Source organism: Pleurodeles waltl, chromosome 11 (assembly GCF_031143425.1).
Source record: "Pleurodeles waltl isolate 20211129_DDA chromosome 11, aPleWal1.hap1.20221129, whole genome shotgun sequence".
In the NCBI taxonomy this organism is placed as follows: domain Eukaryota; kingdom Metazoa; phylum Chordata; class Amphibia; order Caudata; family Salamandridae; genus Pleurodeles; species Pleurodeles waltl.
The window spans coordinates 145,062,883-145,075,828 of NC_090450.1; the positions used below are offsets into that span (position 1 = coordinate 145,062,883).

A 12,946-nucleotide genomic window follows, 5' to 3' on the forward strand; every position below is an offset into this window, starting at 1 on the left:
GCGATGGCATAGATTTTTTTATTACATAATTTATATGTATTCTACAGTTGAGAAACTGTTTAGATGATCCTGAATGTTCTTCTTCATATCATCAGTGGAAAGTACATGCCTAATGTTGGACTTTTTTTCCTTTGCATGGTCATCTCCAATCTTTTTGCCTCCTGCCTCCTATTTGTTTCTGACCTGTTGTTATTGGCTTTAGGACTTTGAGCACTTTACCACTGCCAACCAGTGCTAAAGTGCATATGCATGTTTAAATTGTATTGTTGATTCGTTTACCCATGATTGCCATATTTGGTTTACTAAGAAGTCCCTAGTACAGTGTCCTAGAGGTGCCCAGGGCCTGTAAATCAAATGCTACTAGTGGGCCTTCAGCACTGGTTGTGCCACCCACAATAGTAGCTCTGTAAAACATGGCTCAGACCTGCAAGTGCTGTGTCTGTATGTGCAGTTTTAAACTGCCAATTCGACTTGGCAAGTGTACCCAATTGCCAGGCCTAAGCCTTCCCTTTTCTTACATGTAAGACACCCCTAAGGTATGCCCTCGGTAGCCCCCTGGGAAGGATGCAGTGTATGTTTAAGGTAGGACATATACTAATGTGGTTTATATGTCTTGACAGTAAAATACTACCAAATCTGGTTTTCACTGTTGCAAGGCCTATCTCTCTCATAGGTTAACATGGGGGTTGCCTTTAAATATGATTAAAGTGTAGATTCCCTTTGGGAGCAGATAGACGTGAAGTTTGGGGTCTCTGAACTCACAATTTAAAAATACATCTTTTAGTAAAGTCGGTTTTGAGATTGTGTTTGAAAATGCCACTTTAAGAAAGTAGGTATTTTCTTGCTTAAACCATTCTGTGACTGCCTGTTTGTGGATTCCCTGTCTGGATTAGTTTGACAGTTGGGCTGTTTGCACCTCTCTCTAGACAGTGACACAAAGGGAGCTGGGGTGTAGCCTGCATATCCTGATCAGCCATCTGTGCTAGGCGGAGGGGAGGAGAGGTTACTTACACCTGAAAGGGATGAACCTGCCCTAACACAATGCAGTCTCCAACCCCCTGGTGTGTGTCTGGGTCCTGGCCTGTAAAAGGCAGGATCACACAAACAAGAAAGACTTTCCTTTGAAGTAGGCCTACTTCAAAGGCCAAAATGGATACAAGAAGAGCACCCAAACCCCTGAAAATTAGATCACTTCTGGAAATCAAGAGGAACCTCTGCCAAGGAGAAGAGCTGAGGAGACGTGCTGCACTGCCTGGGACTGTGCTTTGTGGAGCTATCCTGCAGTTGCTGCTTCTGCCTGTGAAAGGGGCCAAAGACTGGACTTTTCTGTGCATTCCTGCTTGTGAAGAAATCTCCAAGGGCTAGACCTGAGCTTGGCTCCTGTTGTTGAAGTTTCAGGGCCATCAAAGACTTCCTCTGCCAGCACCTGGACTCTCTGCTGAGACTCCTGCTCTGCCAGGTGGTGCCCTATCCAGTTCCTGGGGCCTTGAAAGGTGAATCTGGCAGCCAAAGACTGATAATCCATGCACAGACCGTCGTGTGGGGAAATTTTGACGCACCTTCCGAGACGCAGCTGAGAAACGACGCACCGCCGGCTTCACGTCTGAAATCTACGCTCCACCTGCATCGTGGCTGGAAGATCGACGCAACGCAGCTGGAGAAACGATGCGCAACACCCTCTGACAGAAGCTGATAACGTTGCAAACTCATGCAGCGCTGTTTTGTGATACCGTGCAACCGGATTTTAGACATTGTTGATCAGCGGTTGGGATTGGACTTGTATTTGTACTTGACATACAGTGATTAAGTGTACACTACTGTTTTCAGTGCGGACCACTACGTGACCACATACAACTTGTTTTGTGATTTTTGCTTTTTCTCTTTTGGGACTCTTTTTGTTCTACTTCCATATTTTTCTGATCCCCTGATTGACTTTTTTGAACTTCATTGGGAACTTGTTTGTGCCTTTGGAACTTTGCACTTGTTTGCCATTATGTCTCAATCTGGAGATGCACCAGCTGGAGCTGTTTTTGAATTAGGGAAACTGGAAAGGTATTCAGGTGCTCAATTGAAACAGTTCTGTAAAGATCTTGCCAGTCCGGTTAGGAGCTCCACCAGGAAGGGGGAGCAGCAAGAGGTACTGTGGGCCTGGGTGACTGTCAAGGAGGTTGGGGGACTCACAGAGGAGGAGGAGGACGAGGATGGGGAAGTGAACAGTATGCTCAATGGTGTAGTGGATGTACCTGTTACACCTGGGGGGAGGGTCTCCAGGATGGGTAGCAGTATGTCCTCTGAGGGTCTGACTCCCGAAGAGTTGCAGGACAGACAGGCTGAGGGGGCTCACCAGTTGGAGGTAGAGAAGTTGAGGATGCAAATGAGGTGGGAAATGGAAGAGAGAAGGATGGCCTTAGAGGATAAAAAGATAATATTGGCTTTTGCGCTGAGATTGAGGAAGCTGGAAGCCATGAGGAGTGAATCCAGTTTAGATGGTGGCAACAACAATTGTATCTTCAGTACTGAAGAAGTACACATGCCCAGAGACGTGGTGCCCAACTTGAAAGAGGGGGTTTACACACACCAGGAGGTCCAGGGGTATGAGGTAGTTCCAGTGATGCATAGGGTCCCTGATGTGGATTGGGGAACTGGCATTGGAGTCGTATTTCTTGTAGTGGGAGGGACACTCTACTGGCTGAAGGTGAGAGTGACAGGGAGAGGGGTTCCCCCAGGTAGAGGTCCTAGTTATGGAGTGTGGAGACATCCCAGAAGAGTGTGGGTTGAGTGTCAGGGACAGTCAGGTGCTGTCTCACCAGTCTCAGGAGGATGATGTTGGGTACTTTTTCAAGGCTGAGTCACTCGATGGCTAGGTCAAGGGTAGTTTAGTTAATTCATGTGAGGGGCTGTGTGATGTAATTGCTGGAGAGTATATGTCCAGTCTTTATTTTCCAGAGCTATGCCAACACCAGGTGGAGTGTGAGTTATCTGACCCCAGGGAACTTACACTGGAGGCAGACCTTTGGGTGAGTACCAGAGAGTCTGAAGAGGCATTTGGGAGTGCTCATGAGGGTAGTGGTCTAGGTATTTCCCAACCAGGTGAGGTAGGGAAGGATTGCAGTGTCCCAGGTAGGTCCCAGTGTAGCGGGATGGTTGAGGGATCCCATGTCCAGTCTCAGAGGAGAGGGAATGGGGTTGGGTTGAGGCCCAGGGTGCCCGAGATCCAGTCCCAGGTCCTGGAGGGTTCCATGAGGGAATAACATGAGGGGAGCCTAGCCTGTAACATAGGGCCATCAGCTGAGGTAGACCCCACAGTGTCAGGAGAACCTGGGGGGGGGCGGCTGTAGCAAGCGTCCCACCAGTTCTTGTGTCTGGTGGTACCACTCCTAGTGAGGGGGTGTAGAGGTCCAGACAGAGAGTTGAGAGGGGGTTGCGGGCCCCAGTGGAGAACCTGGAGGGTTAGGGGTTAGCTCTGAGGTCAGAGCACCCCAGGAATGACCTTGGTGAGACCATTTCTGGTTTGGGGGAAATCCAGATTCTGCCAGATGGGCAGAGGTCAGGAGACCTGTGCCAGCCAGACTCTTGTGTGGCCCTTAGGGAATGTGTTTCTCTTAAGGGGGGGTAGGCGTGCCCCCCAGGAAGTCCTGGTACGCCAGGCAATGGTTCAACCTCAGGGTGGTGCCTCTGGGTTGGATGGTCAGGTTCAGTGAGTAAGCTCTGACCTGGCGGGGGTAGGTGGGCTCCCTAGGAAGTCCTGGGTTGCCAGGCAGTGGTTCAGTCCGAGGGAACAGACCGTAGACTGGAGGACCAGGTGCAGGGGGTAAACCCTGACCTGAAGGGGGGGCGGTTTGCCCAATTATCCCCCCCTGGTGTGACTTCTAGGGGTACTCTCCATGGTGGGGGGTGCAGAACCCTGGGAGTAGGGGCAGGAGAGGAAGAGACTCACCCCTGGCTCCAGTTCAATCTAAGGATACAGACCCTGGATTGAAAGGCCAGGTTCAGGGTGTCCCCCCTCACCAGGAGGGAGGGGCTACTGTTAACAGTGCCACTACCGTGTTGTATTCTGGAGGGGCCACTCCATGTTTGGGGGTGCAGGACCCCAGAAGGAAGGGCGTGGGAGGGAAGCCTCATCCCTGGCCCTGGTCTAACCTGACGGTACAGACTCCAGGTTGGAAGACCAGTTGCAGGTTAACATCCCTGCAATGGTGGGAGAATTGTGCAGGACTGCTTCTACAAGCAGCCTGACAATCCTGGACTCTGAGGGTGTCGCTCTTAGAGGGAGGGTACAGAGCCCCAGAGGGGATGACCAGGGTCAGGCTGTCATCCCTGACCTGGTGGAAGGGAGTGGTCAAAGGGTACCAGGCACCTAGAGCTACCGTCCCCTACTCTCCAAAGTCACAGTGGTTGGAGAGCCTTGAGAGGCCTGGGGCCTAGCTCTCATCACTGACTGCTGTCAGTAGCCACTGTGGCTTGCTGTCCTGGTGGACAAAGTTCCCTTTGGGGGGGGGGGGACAGGAGTCACACCCCGGGGGTGGAGTTGGCCAAGCTACTGTGTTGGCCCTGGTGGTTCTATATGCCCCCTGGGATACATATGTGAGCAAAGTAGGGCTGGGTGCTGCACATATGGTATCCACAAGTGAGGAGAAGGGTGGTTCCCCATGGGTTAGCTTAGTGGGCCCTGCGAGTATGGGCAGAGGGATCCAACTGAAGTGAGGAAGGCGTAGAACTGGAACATGCCCCTGCTGTTGTTGGCCTGGGTCCCTGTTCTATCGCTCCAATCAGGGAAGTCCATCAAGCTACTGATTGGTCTCCCCTGGCTTTAGGCTGGTAGGGGGTCATGCTTGACTTTTTTCCTTTGCAGGGTCATCTCCAATCTTTTTGCTTCCTGCCTCCTATTTTTTCTGACCTGTTGTTATTATGTTTAAGGTAGGACATATACTAATGTGTTTTGTATGTCCTGACCGTGAAATACTGCCAAATCCATTTTTCACTTTTGCAAGGCCTATCTTTCTCATAGGTTTACATGGGGGCTGCCTTTAAATATGATTAAAGTGTAGATTCCCTTTGGGAGCAGATAGATGTGGAGTTTGGGGTCTCTGAACTCACAATTTAAAAATACATCTTTTAGTAAAGTTGTTTTTCAGATTGTGTGTTGGAAAATGGCACTTTTAGAAAGTAGGCATTTTCTTGCTTAAACCATTCTGTGACTCTGCCTGTTTGTGTATTCCCTGTCTGGGTTGGTTTTGACAGTTGGGCTGTTTGCACCTCTCTCTAGACAGTGACACGAAGGGAGCTGGGGTGTAACCTGCACATCCCGATGAGCCATCTGTGCTAGAAGGGAGGAGAGGAGTGGTCACTTACACCTGAAAGGGCTGTGCCTGCCCTCATACAATGCAGTCTCCAAACCCCTGTGGTGTGTCTGGGTCCTGGCCTGGGCAAGGCAGGATCTCACAGACAAGAGAGACTTTCCTTTGACGTAGGCCTACTTCAAAGGCCAAAATGGGTATAAGAAGAGCACCCAAACCCCTGAAAATTAGATCACTTCTGGAAATCAAGAGGAACCTCTACCAAGAGAAGAGCTGAGGAGCTCAGGAGAAGTGCTGCCCTACCTGTGACTGTGCTTTGTGGAGCTATCCTGCAGTTGCTGCTTCTGCCTGTGAAAGGGAACAAAGACTGGACTTTGTTGTGCATTCATACTTGTGAAGAAATCTCCAAGGGCTTGACCTGAGCTTGCCTTCAGTTGTTGAAGTCTCAAGGCCATCAAAGACTTCCCCTGCCATCATCTGGACTCTCTGCTGAGACTCCTGCCCTGCCAAGTGGTGCTCTATCCTGTCCCTGGGCCCTTGAAAGGTGAAACTGTCAGCCAAAGACTGAAAATACACGCACAGCCCGCCGTGCAGGGACTTTTCAACGCACCTGAGACGCTGCTGAGAAAGTTCGTGCCGCCGGCTTCGTGGCTAAAAATCTACGTTCCACCTGCATCATGGCTGAAAGATCGATGCAACGCAGCTGGAGAAATGATGCGCAACACCCACTGACAGAAGCTGATAACGATGCAAACCCCACGCAGCTCGGTTTTGTGATACCTTGCGACTGGATTTTCGACTCAATATTGCTGGGCGCGGAAAAACAATGCAAAGCCTGCCCGGACTAGAGGGTGCCTGTCTGGATTGACGCATTGCTGTCCTGTGGAGAGGAAAAACAACGCATGCCGACCTGACCGGAGGAGGAACGACGCACGGTCTCGCTTGCGAGTGAGAAATCGATACATCGCTGCCCTTTCCCAATGCACACTCGCCCGTGCAGTGTTTTTTTGACGCAACCCAGGTACTTTTTCATCCTAACAGTGTTAGCACTGTTTTCTAAATGGATTTAGGACTCGTTTTGCTTTTTAATTCATAACTTGACTGGTGTATGGAGGACTTTTTACGTTTTAGTCTTGTTTTGTTTAGATAAATGTTACCTATTTTTCTAAACCTGATTTGTGTCATTTTGTAGTGTTTTCACTGAGTTACTGTGTGTGTTGGTACAAATACTCTACACCTAGACTCTAAAGTTAAGCCTGCCTGCTCATGCCAAGCTACCAAGAGGGTGAGCTGGGGTTAGCTAAGGGTGATTCTCCTTTACCCTGACTAGAGTGAGGGCCCTTGCTTGGACAGGGAGTAACCTGACTGCCAACCAAAGACCACATTTCTAACAGCTACCCAAATAAACTGGCTTTTCCTAGTAGCCAAATCAGTTGTACTTAAGGTATGTAATAAAGTTATCATTTTTTCATTTTTTACATTCTTCTTCTTCGTAGCTGGAGAATATTTAATCAATGCTTGTGCCCTCCTGTTGAATATTTAACTACGAAAAAGAGCAGTACCACAAGCAGTGAATACAAATACGAGGAATGGCAAGCAACAGGCTGAATTTTTTACAATTAATATTCGTTTGCACCTTGTGAGTAGTTGGCTTATCTTCCTGTGGCTATTTTTGCCAATACATGTGCTGTTTTCATTTCTTTTCTAGACGTCCAAATTCTCAAAGGCCATAGACATTCCAGTTGAATTTATAGAAAAGAATGTGAAACTACGAGGGCGATTACTCCAGATAACTGAAAGAGGATTAGAAGTTGAACATGTTCCAATTACCCTTCCTTTTTTTTCTCTTTGGCAAAAAAGATGTAAGTACAAGTGCAGTTTGGGTATTTGATTATTTGTACAGTGTCTACTACTGACATGATTAATTTTGCAATATAGATGCATATGCTTTACAGATATATCAGAATCCGAGAAGAACCATGAATTAAAAATGTGAGAAAACCTGTGTACTAAATAGTAAAAGTTATTACATAGAATATCTCCTGAATAGGGTGCCTTAATTCCTTCATGTTGGTAGTCCTATTGTTAGTCAATATGGTAACAGGTGCCTTACAATTTTAATCTAAATCTTAAATCATCCAAGATAAACTCAGGTACCTGGCAGTGGGAGGCTCTTCATGCTCTGAGGCTAAACCCCCATCAACACCCTGTGGTTCCTGTAGACTTCAGGCCAGATTTAGAACTTGGCAGATGGAATACATCCTCACCAGTGTGACGGATATCCCATCCGCCTTATTACGATCCTCATAAGATATCATGGGATCGTAATACGGCGGACAGGATAACAATCACATTTGTGATGGAGTATTCCCCTCTGTAATGTTCTAAATTAGGTCCTTAGTTCTTTTTTCTCTGCCTTTGAGTGAGAATCACTTTATTGTGAGTTTGGAGTACAACAGAAGGTCATTCAACTGCAGTAAGTCATTTTTACTTATTCTAACATCCAGGTCCCTTCAATTCTAGATGTGAGAGGATCACCTTGCACCCAGGCAGCCTTCATCTTGACAAGAGATAACAAAATCTAATTTTCCTGCAGCAGTCACCAGCTAATCTGAAGTACTATGAGACACTGCTCAGCCCTGCTTTGCCTTTCATGCAACTATATTGAATATTTAAGTATGTTATTGTCATCTCTCTTGACCTCCTTTCTCAACATATGAATACTCTAATAATAGAAGACTCTATCGAGGAGAAAGAGTGGTAACAAGAACAGCCCACCCTGTCCCCTTTTTTGAATATCAGCAAGATAGTCCGTTTTCAACATAGAACAGGTAGTAAATAGCATTGTTTGTTAAATTAGCTACCATGTTCGATAAATTGTGTAATACTTATTCTGACAAATTTCCCCTAACTCATATCATGCTTGGCCTTTCTTTCTCTTTTACAATCATTTAGGGTCTAATTCACATAGGGAATTTAAACTTTTGTGTAATATGCACTTTTCAGTAAGTTTACCAAGTGTGGCTATTCACAAAATCGAAATTGAATTACATTAACGTTCCATTCAATATAAAACTATTTTTAATATTTATTTTTGTGTGAAATAAACTTTATTTTCCCTGCACTTTACCATGTGGATATTTCTGCAGAGTCTCCCAATGGTAAAGTATAGAGCAAACAAGTTTAGTGAATATTAATGCATATTCCTTGTATAGATATATTTTTATTGTAGAACAGAAAAATATTCTACAGTACTATTAACTTCATTTTGAAATAAATCTTTACTGGAAACATATCAAATTAAATTTAAATTATTTTTCTCAACTTTAGAATAACAAATAAATTCCCATCTAAGGAAAAAAACAATGTATTCATAATCCATTGCATTGATGTATTAAATTAATTAAAATTAATTTAGTTCTAATGTGATAAAACTTTTTGTTACGATATTTTTTCAAACTCAAAATATGATATTAAAATATGTTATAATTAGACAATATGTGTGTGCTGATTTATATATTTCTAACGTAAATTATACTTATTTTAAAGTTTAACTATTTAAAATAATTAATTTACCAGTATTTCCTATGGGGTTTATTCCAATTCCCTAGCTCCTTTATTTTCTAGGGGAGGGTGTTGCATTACCAGTGGTTCTCCATGTGTGGACTTACTACTGTTTTTTTTTCTTTAACAGTAACTTTCACTCTGATTTTGTGAATAGCCAAAAGTAGTAAACTTGCTCAAAATTGTAAAAGGCTCAAGAAATTAAAGATACCTTTGTGAATCATGTGCTAAGTGTTTGTTTAGACAAGGGTTGATCGATGGTCATTTCTGTGGGATTGAGGACCATCTAGTTTGAGAGAAAGACATATTTCAGGTTTTCCTTCGTGCCTTGTTAAACCACTTGTCGTTTATGTGATTGCTGGTAGTATAATTGTCATTTTGCACATTTAAAAATTTGAATATAACCATCAAAAGTGGGACTTCTCACTGTGCCTCTGTAGGCTGCTCAGCATAGTTGGACCACAGCAGAACAATATGAATGTATTTCCATTTGTGGTCTTGTGCACCATCTTGCACAACTTGGAACAAAACAGACAGTGAACATTGTGACGATGCTGGCCCGGGGGTCCCTGCACTGCCAAATGCACGGGCAGTGCAGGGGTTCCCCTGAGCCCGTTCTTCGTCAGCCTTTACATGGCAGTGCTACTGCCATGAAATGGCTGGCAGAGAATGAGGTTGTAATCCCTAGGGCAGCCCTGCTTGCAGCACTGCCCTGGCTTATTAGGACTGCCTCAACTGCCAGACCTCTGGGATCTCTGATCCTGGCAGAGCTGGCGGTCCCACCTCGGCCCGACCGCCATGGCCCTAATATGGCGCTCGGACCGCCACACTGGCAGCGGTCCAACCACCATTTGCGAGTATGGCGGTCAAGTGACCGCCAGACTCACAATGAGGCACATAATGTTTAATAATTACAAAGTGTATATGTTTTTATTTTCTGTGGGGCTTTTATTTAGTAAAATAGAGTTTATTCCGTGTAACTTGTAATTTTTTTTCATTCTTCATTCTTTTACAAGAATGAGGAGGCTCTGTCTTTTGTGTGATGGCTCATGAGGAATGTGAAAGCCCGCAGGGATTTCTGAATGTGAGCCTGAAGAAGGAGTCTGCTTTATTTTAGTTACCACGTACATTGTAAACATGCTTAGTTTACAGAAAATGAATTTTGAAAAAAGAGCGAAGGCGCATGAGGTGTGCTGATCTCAACATAAGGGATGCACCAGTGGACATAAAAACTGAAAAAGGACAATGTTCTCAGGAATGGTTATTTAATTGACTGTGTATTATGTGACATCATTAGGGGGCATTCTAGGAAATGGGAGAGATTTCCATAGATTTTGAAAAGATTTATGTGCTGACAGTTGGGCTTTGCCGACACGAGTCAGTTATAATTGTCAGTTACAGCTGAGGTACTATTGGCAGTTCAACTGAAGTGTTTACATAAGGATGAGAGGATTGTTGGTTGTTAGCAGTTGGGCTAGAAATATATGTTTTTTTTCATATTTGTAGCTTATGAATAAATGTATTTATCATATTCATTACACATATTGTATAGGTCTTTTTTAATTACTACTTTTAGGTAGAGTTTCTTGAAATACATTAAGATGAGTGAAGATAGGACACAGTTTGGGGAATGAGGCTTTGTTTGATGAGAAGTTGAATGTAGCTTTAGAAAAAATTATTCTGAGATTGCTATTAGAATGGAGAGGAAGTTAGAATCCATGATGTTCAGTAAAAAGATTGGTTCCGAAGAGGATAAATTCTGGTCAGCAGGAGAGTCTTCCTGAACATAGAAGAGGGGTAAAGTGACTAGGAAAAGAAAACACCTTACAATAGAATTTTCACAGACAAAAAAGGAGGAAATTTGGGGTGGCAGATCATGGTGGCTGTGGAAGCACGATTCATGGAAGGTTTGAGGACACACATGGTAGGCAGGCCAAAGGCCCAGACAAAGATTCATGAAGTATTAAAAAGGATCATAAGAATTCTGCAGTACATTGTGATGAGTCCTCAGGAAGCGATGAGGTTGGGTTCAATTCAATTAGCATTTTTGTAAATTTTAAAACGTGCTACTCACCCATAGCGTCTCAAGGCGCTGTTGGGTAGGTCCTCAAGATTTAGTCGAAGTGCCAGGTCTTAAGGTCCTTCCTGAATTGAGGTAGCAGTGGTGACTGCCTGAGGTGGAAAGGCAAGGTGTTCATGCATTTTGTCGCAGTGTAGGTGAAGGATCTCCCTCCAGCTGAGGACTTCCTTATGCGGGGTACTGTGGCGTGCAACTGCTGAGAGGAGCGGAGAGGTCTGGCAGGGAAGTAAAAGGTGATGCAGTGGTTGAGGTAGCTGGGACCAAGGTTCTGAAGGGCCTTGTAAGCATGTACGAGGAGCTTGAAGTTGATCCTCTTCTTGACATGGAGCCTGTGTAGATCTCTCAGGCGTCCTGTGATGTGTTCGGGGGGTGGGATGTTCAGGATTAGTCTGGCGGAGGCATTCTGGATTTGTTGTAGCTTGCTCAGGTTCTTCATGCTGGTTCCGGCATAGAGGGTGTTGCCGTAGTCAAGTCTGCTTATGATCAGGAAGTGTGTTTCGGTCTTGCGGCAGTCACTTGGGATCCATCTGAAGATCTTCCGCAGGAGTGTGTGAAAACAGGTGGAGGCGACGGCATTGACCTGTCTTGTCATGGTGAATGCTGAGTTGAGGATGACGCTGAGGTTGCGTGCAGGGTCTGTAGTGGTGGGGGGCTGCCAACTGTGGAGGGCCACCAGGAGTCATCCCAGGCTAAGGAGGAGGGTCCAGGATGAGGATCTTGGTCTTGTCGGAGTTTAGCTTAAGGAAGCTCTCCTTCACCTAGGAGGCTATTGCTTCCACCCCTTTGTGGAAGTTCTTCTTGGCCGTTGTGGGGTTTTCAGTCAGGGAGATGAACAGCTGAGTGTCATTGGCATAGGAGTTGATGTTCAATCCGTAGTTTCAGACGACTGGGGCGAGCGGGACCTTGTAAACGTTGAACAGTGTGGACTCAACGAGGATCTTTGTGGTACTGCACAGCTGATCTCTGTAGGTTCTGACAGGTGTAGCAGGAGTCTGACTATGTCTTCTGCCTGTCAGGAAGGAGTGTATCCACTGAAGGGCCTTGCCGCGTATTCCTGCTGCGTGGAATCTGGCGCATAGGGTGCGGTGGGACACTGTGTCAAGGCGGCCAATTGGTCTAGTAGGTTTAGTTGCTCATCGGAGTTTGACTTGGATGAAACAAAGTGCAAGGAAATTAAAAGAAAAAGGAGTTTAAAGAAAGTGTAACAGTTAATGAACCAGAAGTATTAACAGATCCATTAGGGGACTCTATGTTTGACCCATTTTTGATTAAGCACTGTCTTTCTCCAGAATGTTCAACAGTGGAGGATGTTGCTGATTACATGCATTCTTGGCTCAGGAAGCAAATTCCTACGGAAGTCAGGGTCAGGCTGTGATCTGAGCATGCTATTCCTTCATTAAAGGATAAGGTATGGTGACTCCAGAGCTGGATTAGAAGATTTTATTTTATTTGTAAAGGGTGTTGTGATCCACGTAAGGCCCTGGACAAAGGCTTACATATGTGTCAAGACAAACTACTAAATGTTATTGGACCAGTGAAAAACATTTTTGAAATGGTAGAGGAGGCTCATGTGAACAAAGATAACGTGGATGTAGAAGAATTATGTTGAACCTGCAGTTTGTCTTTTGGGCAATGCAAATACAGCTCTTACAGCGGAGCGCAGAAAAAGTCTATTGATGAAGATAGATCCAAAGTTGGTGGATCTAGCAAACAATGAACCAGGGCCTTCTGCCAAAGGTCTTCTTTTTGGTGATGATTTTATCAAATCGATGTATACGTTTGTAGGGGCATACTCTTCTATCCAGAACTCCCAACATGCTATTAAAAGGGTCTTCAATTACCTTGTTTTTGATTGGGCCAGGAGAACAAAGGCATGTTTTTGCTTCCAAGGACAGGGAATTACGAAGTTTCCTTTATTTCTTGTACGTTATATTCTATCTCATCCAAATCGCCACTTCATCTCATCGTTTCACTCTCTTGCACTGTTATTTCTGGTCCCTGCCAA

The 12,946-nt window shown here is 45.2% G+C and overlaps 1 protein-coding gene across 5 annotated transcripts in view; it reads left to right on the forward strand.

The window, feature by feature from the left end:
- C11H3orf33 (chromosome 11 C3orf33 homolog) overlaps positions 1–12,946 on the forward strand; it is a 132,771-nt gene that overhangs the window by 73,545 nt on the left and 46,280 nt on the right. For 4 of the 5 annotated variants that reach the window (XR_011199371.1, XM_069213307.1, XM_069213305.1 and 1 more), the window contains exon 3: positions 7,006–7,159. The exons of the other annotated variant lie outside the window; for it this stretch is intronic. Coding sequence is in view for 3 of the 4 variants with exons in the window: in XM_069213307.1 (XP_069069408.1) it covers positions 7,006–7,159 (154 nt within the window). In the remaining variant the exon portion in view is untranslated. The remainder of the gene's footprint in view (positions 1–7,005; positions 7,160–12,946) is intronic. 5 annotated transcript variants of the gene reach the window in all.